Source organism: Poecile atricapillus, chromosome 3 (genome assembly GCF_030490865.1).
Source record: "Poecile atricapillus isolate bPoeAtr1 chromosome 3, bPoeAtr1.hap1, whole genome shotgun sequence".
NCBI classification, from domain to species: Eukaryota; Metazoa; Chordata; class Aves; order Passeriformes; family Paridae; genus Poecile; species Poecile atricapillus.
This window is the reverse complement of record NC_081251.1, coordinates 116,056,012-116,076,479: the sequence shown is the minus strand read 5'-3', so window position 1 is coordinate 116,076,479 and position 20,468 is coordinate 116,056,012. Positions and strand designations below refer to the sequence as shown.

Sequence of the window (20,468 nt, the reverse complement as noted above, 5' to 3'; positions counted from 1 at the left end):
AATAGCAATAATAATAATAATAGCAATAATAATAATAATAATAGCGTTTCCCTCGCCATTCCTTCCCCCGCAGTTCCGATTTATTTTTTTTTTTTTTGTTGTTGTTTAAATTTATTTTTGGAGCATCAGTCTGTCTCCTCTCTGTCTGTCTGTCTGTCTGTCTGTGTCTCTCTCTCTCGCTCCGTTTTTTGTGTGTTTTCCTCCGTTTTCGGGGCGGGCGGGGCGGCGTGTGCGGGGCGCGCAGCCCTCACCAGGTCCATTGCTGCGCCTGCACCAAGTGATGCGCTGTGGGGTACTGGGGGCTGCCGGCCGCGCTGTACTGCGCGTTGTACTGCATGTGCTGCTGCAGGGACTGCGCGCTGTACGCCGAGAACGGGATGCCCGTCTGGAACGTGGCTGCTGCCAAGTCCTGAGCTTTGAGCGTGTGGCAGGGCTTGCCGTCCCTCACTAGCACCGGCACGGCCACCCGCCGCGGCGAGGGGAGAGGAGTCACTTCCATACCTTTCTCGGCCCGCGCCCGCTTCATCTTGTAGCGGTGGTTCTGGAACCAGATCTTCACCTGCGTGGGGGTGAGGCGGATCAGGCTGGCCAGGTGCTCCCGCTCCGGGGCCGACAGGTACCGCTGCTGCCGGAACCGCCGCTCCAGCTCGTAGGTCTGCGCCTTGGAGAACAGCACCCTCCTCTTCCTCTTCTTGCCCGCGTCCCCGCCGCCCGCCGCTTCCTTCTCGTTGTCGGGGGACTCGTCTGCCGAAGGCTCCGGGGATTTGGCCGAGGGGTCCTGGCCGCCGCCGCCGGCCGCCAGCCCGTGCACTGCGGGGAAACCGTGCCCGGTCAGCGGCGGGGAACGGGCCGGGGGGAGCCCCTGCACCGCGCCCCGCATCCCTCCCGCCGCGCCCCGCAGCCCTGCGGGACAGAGACCGGCCGTGGGGAGAGGCAAACCCGGTATCCATCCATCCATCCATCCATTATCCATCCATCCATCCATCCATCCATCCATCCATCCATCCATCCATCCATCCATCCATCCGTGGCACCCCAGTTCCCGGCCGGGAAGAGTCGCAAGTGCCCCCCATGGTCCCCCCATGACCCCCCATGTCCCCCCATGGCCCCGCTGCCCCACGGCCCGGCACTCACGGGAGTACTGGATGCCCTCGGCGCTCGCCAGCCAGCGCGTGTAGGGATTATCGCTGTTATCATAGAAAGGGCTCTTCAGAGGCAGCGTCGGAACAGTGTCCAAGGGGGTTTGTCCCAAAACTCCCGATTTCCTGGGCGGCTCGGGCGCCTCGCTCTCCTCCTCGCCGCCCTCCGCCGAGCCGTCCTCATCGTTGGTGTCGGGGAGGTCCAGAATGTCCTTCACCGAGAAGCCCGTCTTTGTGTTGGTCAGAGACATGTTCCGGCCAAATTCCGCCTGGGAAAGTTGGAGCGGCGGCTTGGCCGAGCCGCCGGGTCACGGCTGGGCACGCACACGCCGAGCGGCGACAGCGACACTGCGCAGGGACACGGGCACGGCCGGGGGGGGCGCGGCGGGCGCCGAGAAACGGCGAGGAAAAAAATAATAAAAAAATCGAACAATAATAATAATAATAATGATAATAATATGGATTTCTAGAAAAATCAGCGGCGGGGGTTGTGCGGGGAGAAGCGGCCGCAGCGACGGGTCTCTGCCGTGGTGGTTGTTGTGCCACGGGGGAAAATTCCGAGAGCGGGAGCGCAGCAGCTGGTTTCGGGAATAGTTTGTAACTCCAGGGGAAAGAAAAAAATTAAAAAAAAAAAAAAAAAAAAAAGGGGGGGGGTGGTGGAAGAGACGCCACCAAAAAAAAAAAAAAAAAAAAAAAAAGGGGAAAAAAAAAAAAAAAAAAAAGGATCACTCCTGGATCTTGTTCAGCCGCGCCGAACCCGCGCCTGCCGCTGGAAAATCCCGAGCCATTGCTGGAACGAGGAGTCCATATAAGGCTGGTCCCCACACATGAACCTGCCGAGAGGAGGGAGAAAAAAAACCTACATTAAACCCAGGAAAGGTTGGCCACGTGTGGGCGGGTCTTGGAAGTCAAGTGGATGAAGACAGTGTTTGCAGATGTGAAATTGCGGGTTTTGGGCGAGCTCCGAGCTTCCACCATTGGTGATGAGTGGTATAACGTGTCACTTAATTACCGGCGCGGGGAGGGCCCTCGGCAAGGGGGGGGCGCCGGGGGGGAGGGAGGGGGCGAGGGAAGGAAGGAGGGAGGGAGGGAGAGAGGGAGGGAGGGGGCGACTTCCCAGCTTTTTTTTTTTTTTAAGGGCACTATTTACATACAAAGAGCTCCGCACCAGCCCGACGCTCCGGACGCCCCAAAGTGTGTTTTCCACCCGTGCTTTCCTCCGGGCGAGGGGAGGAAATAAAAAAAAAAATAAAAAAATAATAATAAAATCATCATCACCATGATAACGATAATAATTGGCGAGGGGGGCTGTTCCCAGCCTGGCGGCCCGCGCGGGACCGAGGCGGCTCAGATGGCAAGAGCCCAACTTATCTAACCCGCCTAGGTCAATATTTTGGTTGGGGCTTAGGGATGAGCGCTGGAAATTAAACAGCGAGTAATTGATTCTAGTTTGCTCCGAAATTAAGCGAACTGGCAAAACGCGATCGTCAGGCGCGACCCGGCGAGATGCGGGAGGTGATTATTGGGGAGGGGGGGAGTGTGTGCTTGTTTGAAGAGGTCTCATTGATTTTGCCACCTTCTTGCAGGGGAATGAATCCGGCCCGCTGGGATCATTCCATGGGCTGCAGCCCCATGGACTCCAACACTGCGGATTTTTTTTTATCCTTTCCTTTTCCGTCTTTTTTTTTTTTTTTTTTCCCTCTCTCTTTCGTTCTTTTTCGGGACCTGGGGGAGGAGGGAGAGGGGCAGAGAGGGGGTTCCTTCCCCAGGGAAGGCCGGCTCGTCAGGTGTCACCGCGCTCGCACACAGCCTCGCTCGGTACCGGCCCCGCCGAACCCTTCCCGGCCCGGCGGCCCAGGGGGCTCGCCCTGCCGGGCGCGGGGTGCAGAGACCCCCCCCAACTTCCCTCTGCCTGCCACCAACTTTTATTTTCATTTCCCTTCTTCCCTCCTGCTGCTCTCTGCGCCCGCCGAGGAGCCTCGGCCGCGCGCAGCGCACGGGGCAGGGCCCGCATCGCTTTCCTTTTCTCCTTCTCTTCCTTCTTTCCTTCCTTCTTTCCTCCCCCTTCCTCCTCTTTCCCATTCCTTTTCCCTTTCCCTTGTTTTCCATCCCCGAGCCCTGCCCGGGCCGGGCTGGAGCGCGGGGGTGCCGGAGATGCGCAGGGCGATGCGGGGCACGAGGTTCGGGCAATCTGGGACAATCCGGGCAATCTCCCCTCATTTCTGGGCAGGAAAAGTCGCCCGAGTTTCCCTGCCGGGAGTGGAAGGAGCCGCCAGGCCGCCGGGGAGCGGCCGCCGCTGCCTTCCTCCTCCTCCTCCTCACCCATCAATGGATCCGCACCTTCCCCTCCTCTCCCTCGCCTCTCCCCCACTTTTCCTGCCCCAGCCCCAGCCCCCAGCCTGCCTCCCATAAAGTATGTGCTGTGGCTGACAATGCCCGGGGATTCTTTTTTTTTTCTTTTTCCCCCTTTTTTTTATTTTTTTTTTTTTCCTAGCGAGCCCCTGCGCGCATCCTGGGTGGTCGGGCCCGCGCAAACACAAATACAACCCGACGGCTAAGCTGGGGACAATGTCCGCAATGTAGACAAATGTCCGGCTCCTGTTGGAACCCTTTGTCTCGGCGCAGTTTTTGCATTTATTTCAGTGGCGAAATAATACGTGATTGACGCCCTCTTTCAGCGCGCCCTAACTGTTGGGAATAAATCTGAGGTTGTTCCTAGTTGTCATGGTATTCACCCGCGCTCAATGGCTATCTCTTCATCCATCGCGGACTCCTCCTCGACATCCAGGGAACCCCTCCGGGCCGGGCCCGCTCCCATCCCCCCGAACCTCGGCGGTACCGATGGATTTCGGTTCCGCCCAGGGGAGAAAAGAGCGGGGAGAACGGCGATAATCGCGACAGCGGCGGCGCGGAGAGCCCCGACAGAAGCCAAGCCCCGGGGAGGGAAGGGGAGAGCACCCTCGGGGCGGCCGACGTGGGCCGGGAGCCGCGGGGCTGGCAGCGTTCAGGAGGAATAATAATAATAATAGTAATAGTAATAATAATAATAATAATAATAATAATAATAATAATAATAATAATAATAATAATAATAATAATAATAATAATAATAATAATAATAGTGATAAATACTTCCACAGCCGAACCTGCAGCCACGGGCAGAGCGTCCCGCAGGGCCCTGGCGATGTGGCGCTCGGGGGTCGCGGCCCCGGGGGTCGCGGCCCCCTCCCCTCGCCTCGCACGGCGGGGACGGCCCGGGACACAGTGACGTCACCGGCGGGGGTGTGACGTCAGAACCGTTTGACGTCATGAGGGCTGGCGGGGCCGGGACGCTGCCCCGCACCGGGGCCAAAACCCGACGGCAGATCGGTGGATGTCGCGACAGAGCCGGGGCCGTCCCCCCGCGGCCGCGGTGCCCCGTGTTCCCCCGCGGCCGGTGCCACGCGTGGCGGGGATGCTCCAGAGCCGGGACGGGCCGGGGCTGAGCCGGGGCGGCCCTCGGGGAGCGGCGGCTCTGCCCTCGGGGCCGCTTCACGGGCGGCTCCCTGCCCCGGCCCGCGCCCCAGCGCTCGGAGCGGATTCTTTCTCCTCCCGGGATCGGGAAGGGCCGGTCCGTGGGGACGGGAGGGGGAGCGAGGCCTCCCGAGCCGCTGCCCGGGCTCTCGGGGCTGCTTTTAACGCGGGCTCCTCGCCCTCCTCCTCCTCCTCCTCCTGCTCCCCCGGGGTCCCGCTGCCCGCCCGGCTCGGGGGCTGCCCCGGCCCCGCCGCCTCCTCCCCGGGCGGGATCCCCCGCGCTCCCCCGGGGAACAGCGAGCGCTCCCGGGGAAATGCGGGACGGGCTCTGGGCAGCAGCCCTGCCGCTCTCCCTCCCCTCCCTGCCCGCAGCCGGCCCGTCTCCATCCCCATTCCCGCTCCGGGAGCGGCCGACAAGTGGATCAATTTATTGTTTGATGGAGCCAGAGATGCCAGATATCGTTTTCCCTTCTCTCCAGCCCGCAAATAAACAAACGGAGCGGGGCTGCACCTTGCGGCTCGGCCCGGATTAGCGGAGCCCGCACAAAGCCTTTGTTAAGGGACAGGTTGATTTTATCTCCTCGAATGAGATCCACTTGCAGTGAATGGGGAGAGGGAAGAGCGGCCCGTGTCCCGATAATTGTGGCGAGGAGCTTCACCTCGGGAGCATCCCTGTAAGTAACACCCTCTTTGTTTTAAAGTGCGGCGGAGGAAAGCGGAGCCGCCACATGAAAGGGGACGGCTCCCCCCGCCAGGAAAAATATCAAACCAAAATTTAAAAATCGGAGTGAAAACGATGGCAGCGAAATACCGCCCCTCCCGCCCCCGAGAGCCGCGCACGGAGGGGTTTAAATCGCATTTTCCAGCGCTGGAGAGGAGATTCTGCTGCTGCTCGGCAGCGGCTCCGGCTCGCAGGGGACCGGCCACGCCAGGCCGTGGGCACGGAGCCCACGCCACGGGGCTGCCTCGCACACCGGCAGCCCGGCCAGACAGAGAGAGACAGCAAAAAAAAAAAAAAAAAAAAAAAAAAAAAAAATTTAAAATAATAATTAAAAAAGGAAATCGTATTTCCTAAAATCAAGGGGAACCGGAGCTTCCCGAATCCTCCGGCGCTTACAGGAACTTAATTGTAACGGAGTTTCAGCGGGCTGAAATTCCCGGCTGGTTTCCTGGCTGGAAAAAATGGCATTAGCGAAGGCGTTAAGGATGTTTTTGGGGGAAAGGAAAGGAGAGGAAAAATAAAAAAAAAAGGGGGGGAAAAAGGAGGAAGATCTCCCCGAACGCAGGAAGGGAGGCAGCAGCAGCATTCCCTGGGAAGCGCCAGGGAAAGCCCCCGCCGCCCCCCAAAATCCCGGCCCCGGCCTGCCTTTCTCCATCAGACAATTAATTCTTCTCCAGGACATAGGAATCTAAATGAGCTTCCCTATTCTCACGATTGCTCTATCTCCTTCCCCCCGAAGCTTCAAAGGCGGAGAAATCCTTCCAATTCACCGATATTCCTTATAAATCTGTAGATGCGGATCTGCCCCGCGGCCAAGCTCCCGAGGTGGCGAATTGTCAGAGAAATTGGGATTTTCCCCCCAGCTCCCTGGGGAACGGCGGGGTTATGGCAGAGCCGGAGGGCACATGTTAGGGCTTTGATAAATGCACTTTAATGAGATTTTGGAAATTATTGCCCATAGTGATGGAGGCAGTGGGGTACGGGCACAAAGCCGGGAGCCCGCAGCCCCCCGAGCCGCATTTTGTGCTCTTTAATTCCCGCCCTGCGCTCGGGGGGAGCTGTAAGCCCGGCCCGGGGCTCCTTTCCCTTTCCCAGACTATTCCAAAGCGCTTTCTGGGCCGGACAAAGGGGGGTGCTCCCCCCGGAGCCCCCCGGCTCTGCCCGTCCCCGTCTCCAATGATTAAACGTGTCCCGACGAGATTAAGCTTTGTCAGAGATGATTTTTCCCCTCGGCCGGGGGAGGCCGGCCCGCTGCCGAGGGGAGCTCTCTTATCTCCGCTCGCTCCGCGCTCCCTGCCCGGCTCCGGGGGGCGCGGGGAGCCCCCGAGGCGGCCCCGGGTACCCGCAGCGCTTCGGGGGGACCAGGGGCGGCTCGGAGCGCCGGGCCCGAGCCGGGGGCACACGCGTGGCACCCGCAGGGAGGGGAAGGGGTGAGGGAGGAGGGGGCACCGCCGGGGCCGGGGCCGGTCCCGGCCATTCCCGGTCCTCTGGCGGACTCTGCCGTCACAGCCGAGAAGTGTCCCGCGGCCGGGACAGGGGGGAGCGCCCCGGGCTCCCCCTCCCCGCGCTGCTCGGCCCCGCTCCCGCTCCCTCCCGTGCCCGTGCCCGTGCCCGTGGCCGTGCCCGTGCTCTTGGCGGTGTCTCAGCCGCTCCGTCGGGGCCGGGGCCGCGCCCCCTCGGCGCTCAGCACCAGCTCCTACCTGCGCGGCCCCCAAAGCCCCTCAGCAGCTGCTGCCGCCGCCCCCGGTGACTCCTCTGTCCCCTCTGCCCCCGGGGCTCACCCGGCCGGGGGCTCCGGCCCGGGGTCCCCCCGCTCCCCGCCGGGGCTCGCCCGGGCGGGTCCCCCCGCGGGGAGAGCCCCTCGCCTCCCCACGGCACTCACCTGGGCGGGGGTCCCGAGGCTGCCATGTCCCCCCCGCCCCCCGGCGAGTCTCCTGGGCGGGGGTCCCGGCTCGGGTGGGTCCCCCCGCCGCTTCCCGGGGCTCACCTGGCCGGGGGTCCCGAGGCGGGGGGTCCCTAGGAGGGGGGGCTCCGGCGGCGGCCCCCCGCCTCCCGCATCGTGTCCGTCGTGTGCCGGGGCCGCTCCTCGTCCCTCCGGCCTCACATCCCCCGCGCCGCTCGCTGCCCTCCCCGGCGGCTGCCGCCGGGCGGAACACCGGCCATATGCTCCGCGGCCATAAATTGGGAAGAAGCGCAAACACGCCGGTTCCTGGGTGGCTCTTTTAAGGCTGAGCCGGCCCCTCTCTCCCCCCGGGGGGCAGAGCCCTCCCCCCGGCCCCCCTTCCCCAGAGGAGCCGCTGGCTGCGGCCCCCGCCGCTCCCCCCGCCCCGCTGCGCGCACCCCGCCCGGCCGGCCCGGCCTGCGCGGATGGCTCGGTAGCCAGGGCTCGGCGCAGCCAAACAGCCAGATGTGGCACGGTGGCGGCGTGGCGAGCCTCGTTTACTCTAGATACGCGGCTGATGCGGCCGCTGATAGCGCCGGGGCGCGGGAGATCAGAGCTGCGCGGCCCCCTCCCCTGCCCCCCTTCCTGCGCTCCTCCTCGGCTCCTCACCTCGTCCTTTCCTTGTTTGTTTTTTTTTTTTAATTTAATTTTTATTAATTATTTGGAAGGGAGGCGAAGAACGGGCGGTGGAGTCGGTGAGGGAGGGCGGTGCTGCCCGACCTCCCTGAGGAGGGATGAGGAGCGCTCATGGAATGCTGGAACATCCTGGGCTCGAGGCTCATGGAGCCCAGCTCCTGCACAAGCCCCAAAAAGCGCCCGGCGTGCCCGGGGGCGTTTCCCGAACATCCCGAACCCGGTGGCCGCTTCCCAGCGGTGCCCGGCGGCTGGAGGCTCCCGCCGAAGGGGCGACCCCGCTGGGGTGGCAGGGAGGATGGAGAGCTCCCGGCTGCTCCCAGGGGCTTCCCGGACCGTGTCCCACCTCCCTGCCAAAGGCCTCAAGCTGTGGCTGCTGCGGGCCCAGGGAAGGCGGCAGAGCCCCTTCTCCATCCCACCCCAGCCGGGTCCTCCCCGCTCCTGGGGAGACCTTGGAGCCCTGTGTGAAAGTGCCAGGGCCCGGCAGGGCTCAGCGCAATCCCCCGCTCACAGGCGGCTCCAGCAGAGCTGATAAAGCGATTGATCCCCGCAGCGATCAATAAAGATCTTGTTCCGGGCAATTAATAACTTCGCCGAGCTTGTTTTGTTTGGATAAAGGGCCCGCATTGCTGAGTGAGGGAGTGAAACCGGGGGAGAAAATAATCCTGTCATTTTATGTCACCCACATAAAAATTCCAATCAAACGACGGTGATTTGCGGGCATGCTCATTTGCATAAAGAAGCCTCATCTGCATAAATCCGCAGGGTCTTTCTCCGCGGGAAGTTCAGGGTGGCGGTCCGGGATGTCTCGCCCCATCCCTAGGGAATGCTGCACGCTTGGGGATGAAGCAGCCCCAGCTCCTCATCCAGGGAGGAGGGGAAAGTGCAGGAAAAGGCGAGGGAGCAGGAGCTGCGTTTGGGGCATTCCTTGGGACAGCTGCCCCGGGCTGTGCTGCAAACCTGCTTCTCTTTTATGAAGAAAACCTCCCCATTTGATTAACAAACCCATTTTTAATCATGATTTTCACTCCGAGGGCGTGTTTTTGGTACCCGGATCTCACCGTGCAAATCCGGCAGAACCAAACCGGCAGATCCGGGGACAGGAGGGTGAGGAGGATTTCGCTCGGCCTCGGAAATTCAGCCCTTTCTGCTCCTCAAAGCTCCCGTGTGGAATCTCCTGGAGGGGTTGGTGTGGCGGTGGGAGGTCTGGGGAGGTTGGGATGGGCTCCCCCTCATGGCAGGGCGGTTATTCCCTGGGATTTGCAGCTGCTCTGCTCCTCCTCTGGCACCTCTTTGTGACCCAGGGCTGGGAGCTCTGGGCTTGGAAGGCCCGGGTGGGGCGAAACAGCCCCGAAATTCCCCGGCTGCAGGGATGTGTTTCCACCCTCATGCACGGGCCTTTCCCAGAGCTCTGGGACGTGGCAGGGAAGAGCGGGAGCTGGGAATTCTGGCCCGAGCTCCTTTTCCCATCCCGGCTGGCAGCAGGGATTGGGGAGGCGGCCAGCCCAGCGGAGCAGGGAGTGCGGGGCAGGAGGGGGACTGGGGCAGCCCCCGCAGCCCCCGGGAGTGTTTGAGGAGCCCGCGCCCCGTCCCTGCCTGCCGGGAGCACACCTGGGCTGCCAGATGGCCCCGGGCCGGCCCCGGGCTGAGCACACAGCGCAATCTGCTGCTCTGGCACCTGCGGCAGGCCGGGAGAGGAGGAAACCCGGCACGGGGAGACGGGCTGTGCCCCATCCAGCGGGGTTTCGGCTGGAAGCGAGCACCCACCCTTCAGATCTCAAACCACGGGGTCGAATTCCGCTTTATTTCCGCTTTTTCCTGGGGGTGGCCCTGCTGTTGGAGCCGGTGGGAGCTGGTGGGGACACAGCAGGTGCCCCAGGTGGGGACAGCAGCTGGGACAGCAGCGCTCGCCCGAGGGTGCGGCTGCGGGGTCCTGGGACAGCAGCAACTTTGGGGACACCGCGGGGACCCCGCGGCCTCGGCCCCTCTCACCCGCCTGGCACAGCGGGGAACATTCCCCAGCGCTTCCAAGCGGAGGCCCACGCCCCCGGGGAAGCAGAGGGAGCAGGAGGATGTCCCGGTGACTTCGATGACATTCCCACTGGGACTGGCTTCCCCTCAGCCTCTTCCCCTGTCCCCAGAGCCAGCCTGGCTCCTGCCCTGCACACTTTGCCGATGGAGTCGGCCGCTGAGGGTTTGGGATCCCTCGGGAAGCTGCTCCGGATGGATTTAGCTCCCAGTGCCCTGCCACGGGAAGCTCCTGCTCCAGCTCCCCCGTGCCCATCCGCACTTACGGCTCTTGCCGGGGACGCTCGGCCCAGCTCCTCAAATCCTGCAGGTGAAACAGATTCCCTGCTGGGAAACACCAAGCAGGGTGGGATAACAAGAGGAGAAGGAGGCGAGCCAAGTGACAGCGACGCCGCAAAGCCTGGGAGCGACGCGGAGCCACCGGCGAGGCGCAGATAAGGCGCGCTCGCTGCGTATCGCGGGCGCCCCATCAATCACGCGTCCATCTCCCGGACCCCGGGAGCGCCGGGAATGCGCGGCGGGATCGCTGTCAGCCGGGATCAGCCGGGATCAGCCGGGATCAGCCGCTGGGAACGCTGCACCCAAGGGTGGCATCGGCCCCGGCCGGCGGCTTCCCGGGAAGGGAGCGGGCAGGGCTGGAGCCGGAGTTGTGCCCGGTGGTTTCCAATGGATATCAGGGAAAGGTTTTGCTTCCAGAGGGTGATCAGGCACCCAACGGGCTCCCCAGGGAATGGTCGTGGCTCCAGCCTGGCTCAGGGATGCTCGGGGTGGGATTGTTGGGGTGTCTGTGCAGGGCCTGGAGCTGGAATGGACAATGCTGGTGGGTCCTTCCAGCTCAGGATATTCCATGATTCTCTGGGATTCATCTGGGTGCTGCTTGGCTCGTTTTCCATCTGGACTTGCCCATCACTAATGGCTTCCACACGGAAAACCTTGGTGGGAGAGCTGGCTGCCGGCCCTCCCGGGAATTCCCAGTGCGGATCCCAGCGGGAGCGGGTCAGCAGGGCCACGTGCTCCAAGGACACTCCTGGGAAACCCTGCCCCATCCCAAGGGACAGCGTGGCACGGGCGCTTCGGGGGCTCCTCCAAGCTGGCCTGGAGATGCTCATTCCCAGGTTCTGTGGGAATGGCTGGTAGGAGAACCCCAGTAGAACAGGGCGGCTCTTGTGGGGTGGGGGGATGGATAAAATCTGTCCCTGGGCTTTCTGTGCCTCGGACCCCAACCCTGAGGGAAATTCCTGCCCCAGAAGCTCAGCAGGAGGAGGATGAGGAGGAGGAGGAGGGGAACAGCCAGTCTGCTGCTGAGGAATGGGAGCAGGATTCCCGGGGGAGTCCTGGGGAAGGCACAGGGAGCGGGGGGCTAGGAGCAGCCCCCGGAGCGCAGCGTCCCAGGCTGCCCTCACCCCTGCTCCCGGGATGGATCCCTGGGGAGGATCCCTCCCCCCCCGGCACGGCCCGGCTCCGGTTCGGGGGTTCGGGAAGCCGGGTGCCTGCCCTGGCAGCTGCTGGCGAGCAGAAGGTGAGGGAGAGGCGGCGGGGAGGGATTACACATTAACCGGGCCAGCCGCTGCTCTTTCCTCCTGCCCGGGAGCCACCGCCGGGCTGCCCTGGCTAATGTGTAAGCCCAGCCCGCGCTGCCCCTGCCCACCAGGATGTCCCAGTAGCCAGGCTGGCTCGGGGAGCCGCGCCGCGCAGGGAAGAGTATTTGATGTTCTCGGGTTTTATGGATAAGTGTTTTCCCAGCGCCCCTGAGCGCTTCCTTGTGGGCACGGGAGGGACAAAAGCACCGAGATCCACGTGCACAGAGAGCGTTCTCCTGCTGAAACCGGCTCGTTTTCCTGGGAATGGTGGGAACTGGACTGCGGGAGCTGGAGCTGCTCCCTCGGGAGTGTTGGGTGGCTGCTGCTCATCCCCGCACAGCCAAAAAATAAAAACTAAAGCTAAAACCAGCCGGGTTGTCTCTTCTCCTTAGTGGAACTCGGGCTTTTAGGGATGGGCACCTCCTGTTTTGTCCCACTCAGGCTTGAATTTCTGGGACTCGAGCCTGGGGAGAAGCAGGAAAAGCCAGAGGGGCAAGGGGATGAGCGGGGATGGGATCCCACAGCTCCAGCAAGAGAAACGTGCCCGTCTGGGCTGCTTTTTCCTGCCCCTCATCTTTCCCCTTGGATAAATGGAGTGTTCATGTTGGATAACACCCACCGAGGGTTTGTTTCCTCCTCCTGGCTGGGCTAGGCCGGCTCTCCTGCCCGGGAGATCGCGCTGCACGCCCCGTCGGTTGCAGCAGTCGGTCACATTCGTTCTAATCAGGATGCCGAATGCCGCCTCCAACCCAAAGTTTTCCATCAAAGGGAAGGACCTGAGTCACGTAATGAATATCAGGAGGGTTCTGCTCTTCAAAGGCAGAGAAAAGTTGATTCTTTTTGAGATAAAAGCTCGCTGTTTGGGGGGAAAAAAATAATAAAGATAATTGGAAGTAAAGCGAAAAGATTTCCTTATCACCAAATATCATTCGTGGCAAGGTCTGGTTTCCTCCCCCTCCCTGGCGGGCTGGGGGCTCACAAGACCCCCATCTGAGCGAGACACAGAGGAGAAATGGGCTGGTTTTGTGATTTTGGAAATACTCCTGGCTGGGAGTGTGGAGGGGCTGCCCCGGCTTTGCTGAGAGGGGAGCGGTGCTGGCAAACCTGGCTCCATCCCCAGGGATCTGCCACAAATCTGGGGGGAAACTGGGAATTACATCAACCTTCAGCTGCTGTGCAGGCAGAGCCAAGCAGAGGGGAGGCCTTGAAGAGCAGGAAAATCCCTGGAAAAGAGGGGAAAAGAGGAGCAGCAGCGCTCTGAGTGACACAAGGGCTGCCCACCCCTGCCAGTGTCCCAGGCCCGGCTGGATGGGCTCTGGAGGAACCCGGGAGAGCGGGAGGTGCCCCACGGCACCTGGGCTGGAGCTGGGTCAGATGTAAAGGCTTTGCCAATGCAAACCACTCAGGGATGATTCCATGAATTCCTGCCCAGGCCCAGCTTTCCCAGGGGGGCAGGGATGCAGGTGAGCTGCCGCAGCTCCTGCCCGGGGATTAGCTGGGTGCTGAATGCCTGACCTGTGCTGCTCTGGGGGTAATTACGGGGCTGTGCTGGAGGTAGGAGATTCCTGGGCCTTCCCCGAGCCCTGCCGAGCCCTTTTGGGAGGTTTTTCCCTCTCAGGTGACGCTCCAAGGAAACCCAAGGAGCTTGGAGTCCCTTTTGTGCTCTGCACTCTGTAAGCTCGGCGTTGATCCAAACCTTCTCCCGGCGGTCATTTCCCGAGCCTCTCTCCCTTTTCATGTCCAGCTGAACAACTCCTCGGGCTCTGTAATTTCGGGATCAGCCACGGCGCTGACAATGGAGAACAAATTAGGCAGGGAGAGGAGCCCGCAGCCCCAGCTTTACTCTGCTGCCTGCATCCTTGACCCAAATAACACCGGGATCAACTTTCTGCCGGCTGCTGGGGCTCGGCCAAAAACTGGGAGCACCCCGGAAAACCCGTGGGAGAGCAGAGGCTCTCTGGGAAAGGGGGAGGTTGGGGAAGCAGGAAAAGGGCTGGTTGGGGTTTCCAAAATCAGGCTCTTTGCTCCCAGCAGGATGGAGCTGCTGGATGCTTCCACTGGGAGTCTGTGGATGTGGAATCTCGGTTTTCCGTGGGTACAGAGCTAACCCATGATCAGGGATGCCCAGGCAGTGTTTTATCCCCAGCGGCGCATCCTGTGGGATACAGGCACTCATCCTCCACCCTCCTGCCTGTCCCTGAACCAGAAAACAGGAGGATGGGCATTATTTGTAAAAAAACAACCCAAAAAACCCCCCAGGAACCCCCAGCAGAGGCTTCACCTCCCTCGCCCTCGGTGGCCGCAGCCCAGGCTCTCCTCAGGTCTCTGTATTTGCCATTCCAGTGCTCAGAGCCACTCCCGAGGCACGGCCAGCCCAGTTTGGAACCTCCAGCAGCTGCTCCAGGATCCCGGTGCAGTTCTCCCGAGGGACACGGCTCCGTTCAGCGGAGCCAGCACCGCGGGCATCTGCGGGAGAGGAGAGACCGAGCGAGGCACGGCCCAAAGTGCAGAGAGTCCTCCTCAGCTTCAGGGAACTGGAGAACTTGAAATAAATCCCCCGACTCTGGCAAGCACAAAAAAAAACCAAAATAAAAAGGGAAACAACCAGAAAGGGAAGCGGGCGCATTGCCGGGGCGGCAGGTGTCGAGTGACTCGGCCTGTTAACATTTTCATGCTAAACAGCCAAGCCAGCCGAGGTTTTCCCTCCCTACAAATGGTGTTTGGGCTCCCGAACGCCTCGTGGTGAGCCCGGGGCCAGCAGGAAACTCCCAAGAACGGGCACGGGGAGCTGGGCTCGCTCCCAGGGTGGCAAGTGTGCAGATGGATTTGTCACAGCCCCGCTTCCCCTGCTCAGCCCCTGCCAAAGGAAGGGCTGATCCCAGCGCCCGGAGCTTTGGGAAGCGCCTGGAGAGGCTTCCCTGCTCTTGGGGGCCTCTCTTTGCTGCCAAAGGCCACCATCCTGCTGGATTTGGCCCCAGCGGCAGGGAGGGAAGTGCCGGTGGGATGAGGGAGCTGCTGGGGCCGGTCCAAGGTGTGCCTTGGATTCCTCTGGAGGCCGGGAAGTTCTGGCTGGCTGGAGAGCCTTGGGCAAAGGAGCCTTTTTCCCTGGAGGCCGACGCACAGCGACGACGCTCCCGGATAATCCAGCGGGAAGCGTTTTCCCTGGCGCTGGGGATGGAACGGGGGCCCCGGGAGCTGCCCGGGGGTGGCACACCAGAAGTTGCCATGGGTCTCTGGCCGCAGCTTTCCCCAGGGAAGGAAGGACGGCTGGAAAACTCGGGATGGGCTGAAGGAGCCGGGGCTGGCGGCGGCTCCTTTGTGCCTGGCCGGCTCGGAGCTCTCGGCACCCGCCGCGGGCTGAAGTGGCTCTTGGGCTGTGCAAAGGTTGAGTGCTGCTGCCGCTGCGAGTGCCGGGAGGCCGGTTCGGTTAAACAAACACGGCGGCTCGGGGAGAAACGGAAGGCGGCACCGAGAGATGGAGAGGAATTGAATGTTGGCGGCCGCTGTGCAGGGCGGCTCTCCGGCCGCATCCCTCCGGAACGGGCTGGGAAGCGCTCCCGGGAATGCCGGCCAGGGGAACGCTGGCTCCCAGGGGTTCCACAAACCGGGAACCGCGCTGCTGTGGATTCCTGTGCGCTCCACGGGCCGGGCCCGGCCACGGCAGGGGCCTCCAAACGCCGCTTTGTCCCTCGGTGGCCGCGGGCAGACCTGGTGTCCTTCCAGAGAGTTCCAGCCCCGTCCCCACAAACCCCGGCCGGCCCGGGGTCGTGCCCGCATGCCCGCGAGGCTTTGGGTGCACAGAGGGCGTTTTTGGGGTGCTCAGGATCCGGAGCAGATCTCCCTCCTGCTCCCTTGCCGGGTCAGCACATGGAAAATCCCCCGGGAGAGGGGATGGGAAGTGTTTGTGCTGGAGGTAGGGAGAGCAGAATCCCAAAGGATGCACCGGAAGTTTCCTCCTCCCTCTGCAGTGAAAAATCCCCTGGGATTTTCCCGTGGGGAGAACTTCCCAACCCAAATATCTGCTGGGGCTGGAGCAGAATTGTTTCCCCGCTACCCCTGGAACAGCCCCCTGGGTGCGGTGGGTGGAATTCCGTGGTGGGATTCTCCAGAGCAGGGCACTGCTGAGGGGGTCTGCTCTCCTCCCTCAAGCGCCACTGATTGCCAGGCGGAGGAAATTCGGGCAAAAGTCTCGGCACTTCCGGCGCTTTCGGCAGGAAAACAGAGTTTGGGTCAACGCCGGAGTCCCAAAACAGCTGCAGTGTACAGCGAAGGAAGTCTCCATGGAATTTTGGGGTTTTTTTCCCCAACCCAAAGCTCATGGAACACCCCTACCCGGTGTGCGCCGCTCCTCAGAGCAAAGCTCAAGGCCCTGCTGCTCCTTGTCCTGTGCCAGCGTCTGCCCTGATGGATTCCCTGCTTCCCAAGCCTCGGGAATTCTGGTGTGCAGGGAAGGAGGGAGCTGCAGGAGCTTCGGGAGGGGTGGAGCTGGGCGAATTCCTCAGCGCCTCGGTAACCGTGCCGCTAAAAATCCCATGGAAGGAAAAGGCTGGATGGGGCTTGGGGCAGCCTGGCAGCGGGGCGTTGTCCCTGCCCGCGGCAGAGATGGGCGCTAAACTCCCGGAATTCCATGACAAAGAGAGGTTTCGGCGCTGGGAGAGAAGGCCGGGGCTGGAATCTCTCGGGGAATGATGCGGCTGGGACAGGGAGCGGGAGGGATGGAAGGAAGGAAACCTGCGGGAAGAGGGACGGGGGTCTGTCCCAGCCTCGGGGGAGCCGCCGGCCCCACGCGTGTCCCCGCTGCGGCACAGAGGGGGCTCAGCCCCGCTGCCACCCGGGGTCCCCAGTGGGGAGGGACCCCCCGAACCCCTCTGCGCGGCTCCGGAGGAGGGCTCCGGCTGCGCTCGGGGACGGGGATGTCGCGATCTGCGCTGACACCGTGTGGCCGCTCCCCGCATCTGGCCCCGGTGCCCGGCAAGGAGGATTTCGGTCCCGACAGCCCCGAAATGTCCCCAGAGTCCCCTCGGAGCGCAGGGAGGCGGCAGGAGATGGGCCCTGGCCCTCTCCCCTGCCAGCCTCGTGCCTGGATCCCTGCGTGCCTCCAAACCCGCTGGCTTTGGGCACTGCTGGAGCTCCCAAACGAGCTGGACTCGGGCTTTTCTGCCGAGTTCTCAACGCGACTCGGTTTTAAATTAAATGCGGTGGGTTGGGATAAGATATGGATCAGAAGGGATTTTTCCTGTGGGATTAACGAGGCCCTGGCACAGGGTGCCCGGAGCAGCCGTGCCTGCCCCTGGATCCCTGGCAGTGCCCAAGGCCAGGCTGGAGCCCCCTGGGCCAGTGGAAGGAGATGAGCTGGAAGGTCCCTTCCATCCCAAGCCTTTCCATGACCCCGGAAAGACCCGCCTGGCCCGCGCCTCGCCGCTCCAAGATGTTTTTAACTCGCCAGGCAGCTGATTCGGGGAGGACAAGGACCTTTTATCTCCCCTTGCGGAGGAGCCACGCCGCGCTCAGCCACCCTCGGGAACTGCCCTTTCTCCCCAGCCTTTTCCAGCCGCTGGGATTAGGCCGGGAGAAGCCCAGGGCTGCCCGTCCAGGGGGCAGAGCCGCGGCTTTGGGGTGCAGCTGGATGGGGCTGGGGCCGGAGACAGGCGAAATGAGGCTGCTCCTGGTTCCTGCAGCACAGCCCCACCGAGAAAGGCAGCGAGACCCTTCCCAGAGCTCCCAAGCCGGGCGGAATTTTGGGATAAACCAAGAAGCCGAGGGTGCTCAGCCCCGCGGGCCCCGGGACGGGCGCGGAGCGAGCGGAGCCGAGGGAGGGCTCGGAGCTCAGGAAGGAGCCCCAACAATGGACAATGGAGCCATTTAAGGGACAACAAACAACTTGGAGCCCCGTGAGTTGTTCCCGCCGGAGTCACGGGGTGAGCAGGGCACGAGTGGGGGCTGTGCTCGGGGGGGGCCGGGCTTTGCCCCACCGCGGCCCCGGGGGTGCTCCCCGCCCGTTCTCTGTCACAGGATCGGGGCCGCAGAACCAGCGGGGACAAAGGCAGCGCACCCGCTGGTTTGGACCGCTGTCCAAAAAAACAACACAAAACACGGGAGGAAGGGAGAGAAAGGGCTTTAAAGTCGGGCGCAAATGGGAAAATCCGGATATTCCCATGGGGAAAGGGACTGAGCCTCTCCCAGCCAGGCTGGTCTGGAGCTGGAGAGCTGGGGAAGCTCCTTTTCCAGGGAATTCGGGGCTCCGAGGGGACGCGGTGGAGGGGTGGGGAGCTGGAATCTGTGCCCGGTGCTGGAGCAGGTCCTGCGGAGAAAGGCTGGCAGGGCAGAAAGTTGGGATGAAAGAGATGTGGGATCTCCCGTTGCCTCTGTTGTGCCTCCAGCCCAGCTGGGAATATTCGGTAGCAGCTCTGGGCAGGAGCCGTAACGAGGTGACAGAAAGACAGATCCCGCTGGAAACGGGGAAAACGAGGCGAAGATTCCTTCCTCCCGAATTCCAGGCCTGGCTGCCAGATGGAGCAGGGCCGCGTTTTCCCTGGAAGCACGGCAGGGTGCTCGGCTGAGAGGTGCTGGGGCTCCTGGGAGCGGCATTCCCTGGGAACGAGCTGCGAGAATTGGACAGCCCGCAGGAAAGTTAAAGGGTTGGGTTTTTTGTTCGCTTTTCCCCCTCCCCTGCAGTTCGGGAAGCTAAATATAGAAATAATGCCAGAGGAATAAATAAAAACACCCCATCAGCCAAACCAAAATTGAGCCAGGGCAGCACCGGGAAGTGAGAAGGGGAAAATGTGCTGGCTTGGGATGTGCTGCTGGCTCTGCCTGCCGTGGGATTTGGCTTTTTTTGAGGATTCCAGCCCAGTTTGGGGTGTTGATGCCACAAATAACCGCTTTTATCCAAGGGAATCGGCAGTGGGAAAGCCTTTGATGTTAACCAGCCCCAAAATCCACTTCCCGCCTTGTTTTCCCCCCTCCCGCCTTTCGGGATCCGGGAGCATTCTGGGATCATGACACGGCAGCCACGGGATTGTCCTGGATGCCAGGGGGACAATCCAGGGATGCTCCGCCAGCCCCGGAGCCGCCTCTCCTGCAGCCGCTCCAGGTTAATGAGCGCAATTAACAGCGAGCGCTCTAATTGCAGCCGTTCCGAGGGACAGACCCCGCTGTCCCCACCGCGCTCCGTGTCCCTTCATCAGCGCCAGTCCAGCCGTGATCAGGCAGGGCCGGGACACCTCGGGAATGCGGCATTCCAGACCGAGGCCGCCGGGCAGCAGAGTCTGGGCTGCCCGCTGGGGTTCGGAGCTGAAATCGGCGCAGTTTGGGGGGAAATGGGCTCTGAGCAAGGTTTGTGGGAGCCCACGGTGAACAAAGGCCTTGGTGTCGGTCCGGAGCAGCAATTCCAGCGGGGATTTTGGGATGCAGCTCTGTCTGTCCAGGGTGACACCGAGCTGGGCCCCCGAGCTCCGTCCCCGAGCCGGGTGACGCCGTTCATCCAGGTTTATCTCCCCCTGGATTTGAAGCTTTTCCCGATCCCTATCAAAGCTCTTCCCGCTCTTCCCACATGAATAATGAATGCCGGCGCAGCTTCCCATAAATCATCGCCGTTCCCGGTGCCACGGCTGCTCCGAGTGCAGACATCCGCGTGTCAGGCCGTGGAAAAAATGGAAAATCCATCTTTCCCCTTCTTCCTGGTGGGATCACGGGCTTGGGGCACCCAAGAGAAGGGCGACTCCAACCCCGCCCTTTGCTTTGGCTTTGAGGCTGGAGGATGTGGGCTCCTGGCTTGTTCCTCATTGCTTGGACACATCCCGGTGCTGCTCCGGGAGCTTTTCCATGCCCAAGGTGCTCCTGGAAAGGCCTGGGCAGCTGGGAGCTCTTCAATCCCTGATGGCACTCATGGATTTGGAGCTGGGTGGTTCCTGGCCTGGGAAGGGCTTGGTAGGCACCCGAGCCACGCTTCCCTCCTTCCTTGTGGATGGATCCTTTGGATCCCACAGCCAGGGCGCATCCACCCGCAGCCCAGTTTCCTTTTTCCAAGGAAAAGCCGCAGCATTCCCTTCCCCACGCATCCCTCGGGGCCTAGGGAGCGCGTTCTCCTTTCCCCGCGGGCCTGAGGGATTCTCCCGCTTCTCCCTTTCACCTTGGCTCGCCTTTTATCAGGAATCGCTCGGAAACTTCTTCCTTTCTTATTTTTCTATTTTTAATTTATGGGCTTTTATTGCGGCTGCGGCTGGAGGAGCCCGTTCTGAAGTGTTCTCCAGGCTCTCATTGTCCCTTATCGCGGGACTGGATCTCGCCGCAATCCAGCCGCCGTCATCCTTCAGAGGCGAGCGCCTCTCACACGAGGCCGCTTTCATCAGCCGCTGACAGCCCTTGAATACATCATTATTGGGCTGGCACTCGGAACCGTTCGGCAATTTTTCCAGCCCTAATCTGATTTTATAAACCGTTCCCTGGCGCTATCTCCGGGCGGCGAGCGGCAATCGCGCCGCTCGGCCGAGATCCGCCCGATAGCGGCGCTGGAAAAACCCAGCCGGGACATCCCTGCTCGCCCCGGATCCGCGCATCCCGAGCTTGATCAGGCTGGAATTCGCCCCGCTCCAGTCCCCAGCGCTTGCTGCAGCCCCTCAGGTGAATTTTGGGGCATTAAAAAGGGACAAAGGGAAGGGGGAGATGTGCTGCCCCACGCCACGGATTCCAATTCCAAGCAGATTTTTGGGAAGGAGTGTTCCCTTTCACCCTTTCACAGCCAGGTCAGGGAGGTGCCACCTGGATCCCGTGGGACCCCCTGAGGAGGTGATGTCTCCTATTTAAAACTTGGTGTTTTTCCTGTGTAATGATGGAAAATCCAATCTCCACCGTCCTTTTCCCCTCAGAAACTTGGGAGAGGCAGCCAAGCTGCTGGGGTGGGGCTGGATGAA

At 62.0% G+C, this 20,468-nt stretch overlaps 1 protein-coding gene across 1 annotated transcript; it reads right to left on the bottom strand.

The window, feature by feature from the left end:
- Positions 1 to 224: 224 nt before the first annotated feature.
- Positions 225 to 1,390, bottom strand: NKX2-2 (NK2 homeobox 2). The gene is made up of 2 exons (XM_058837004.1): positions 1,135 to 1,390; positions 225 to 810 (listed from the first exon to the last, which is right to left on the bottom strand). The coding sequence occupies exons 1-2, from the start codon at positions 1,388 to 1,390 to the stop codon at positions 248 to 250; spliced, it is 819 nt and encodes a 272-aa protein (XP_058692987.1). The 3' UTR covers positions 225 to 247.
- Positions 1,391 to 20,468: the final 19,078 nt, after the last annotated feature.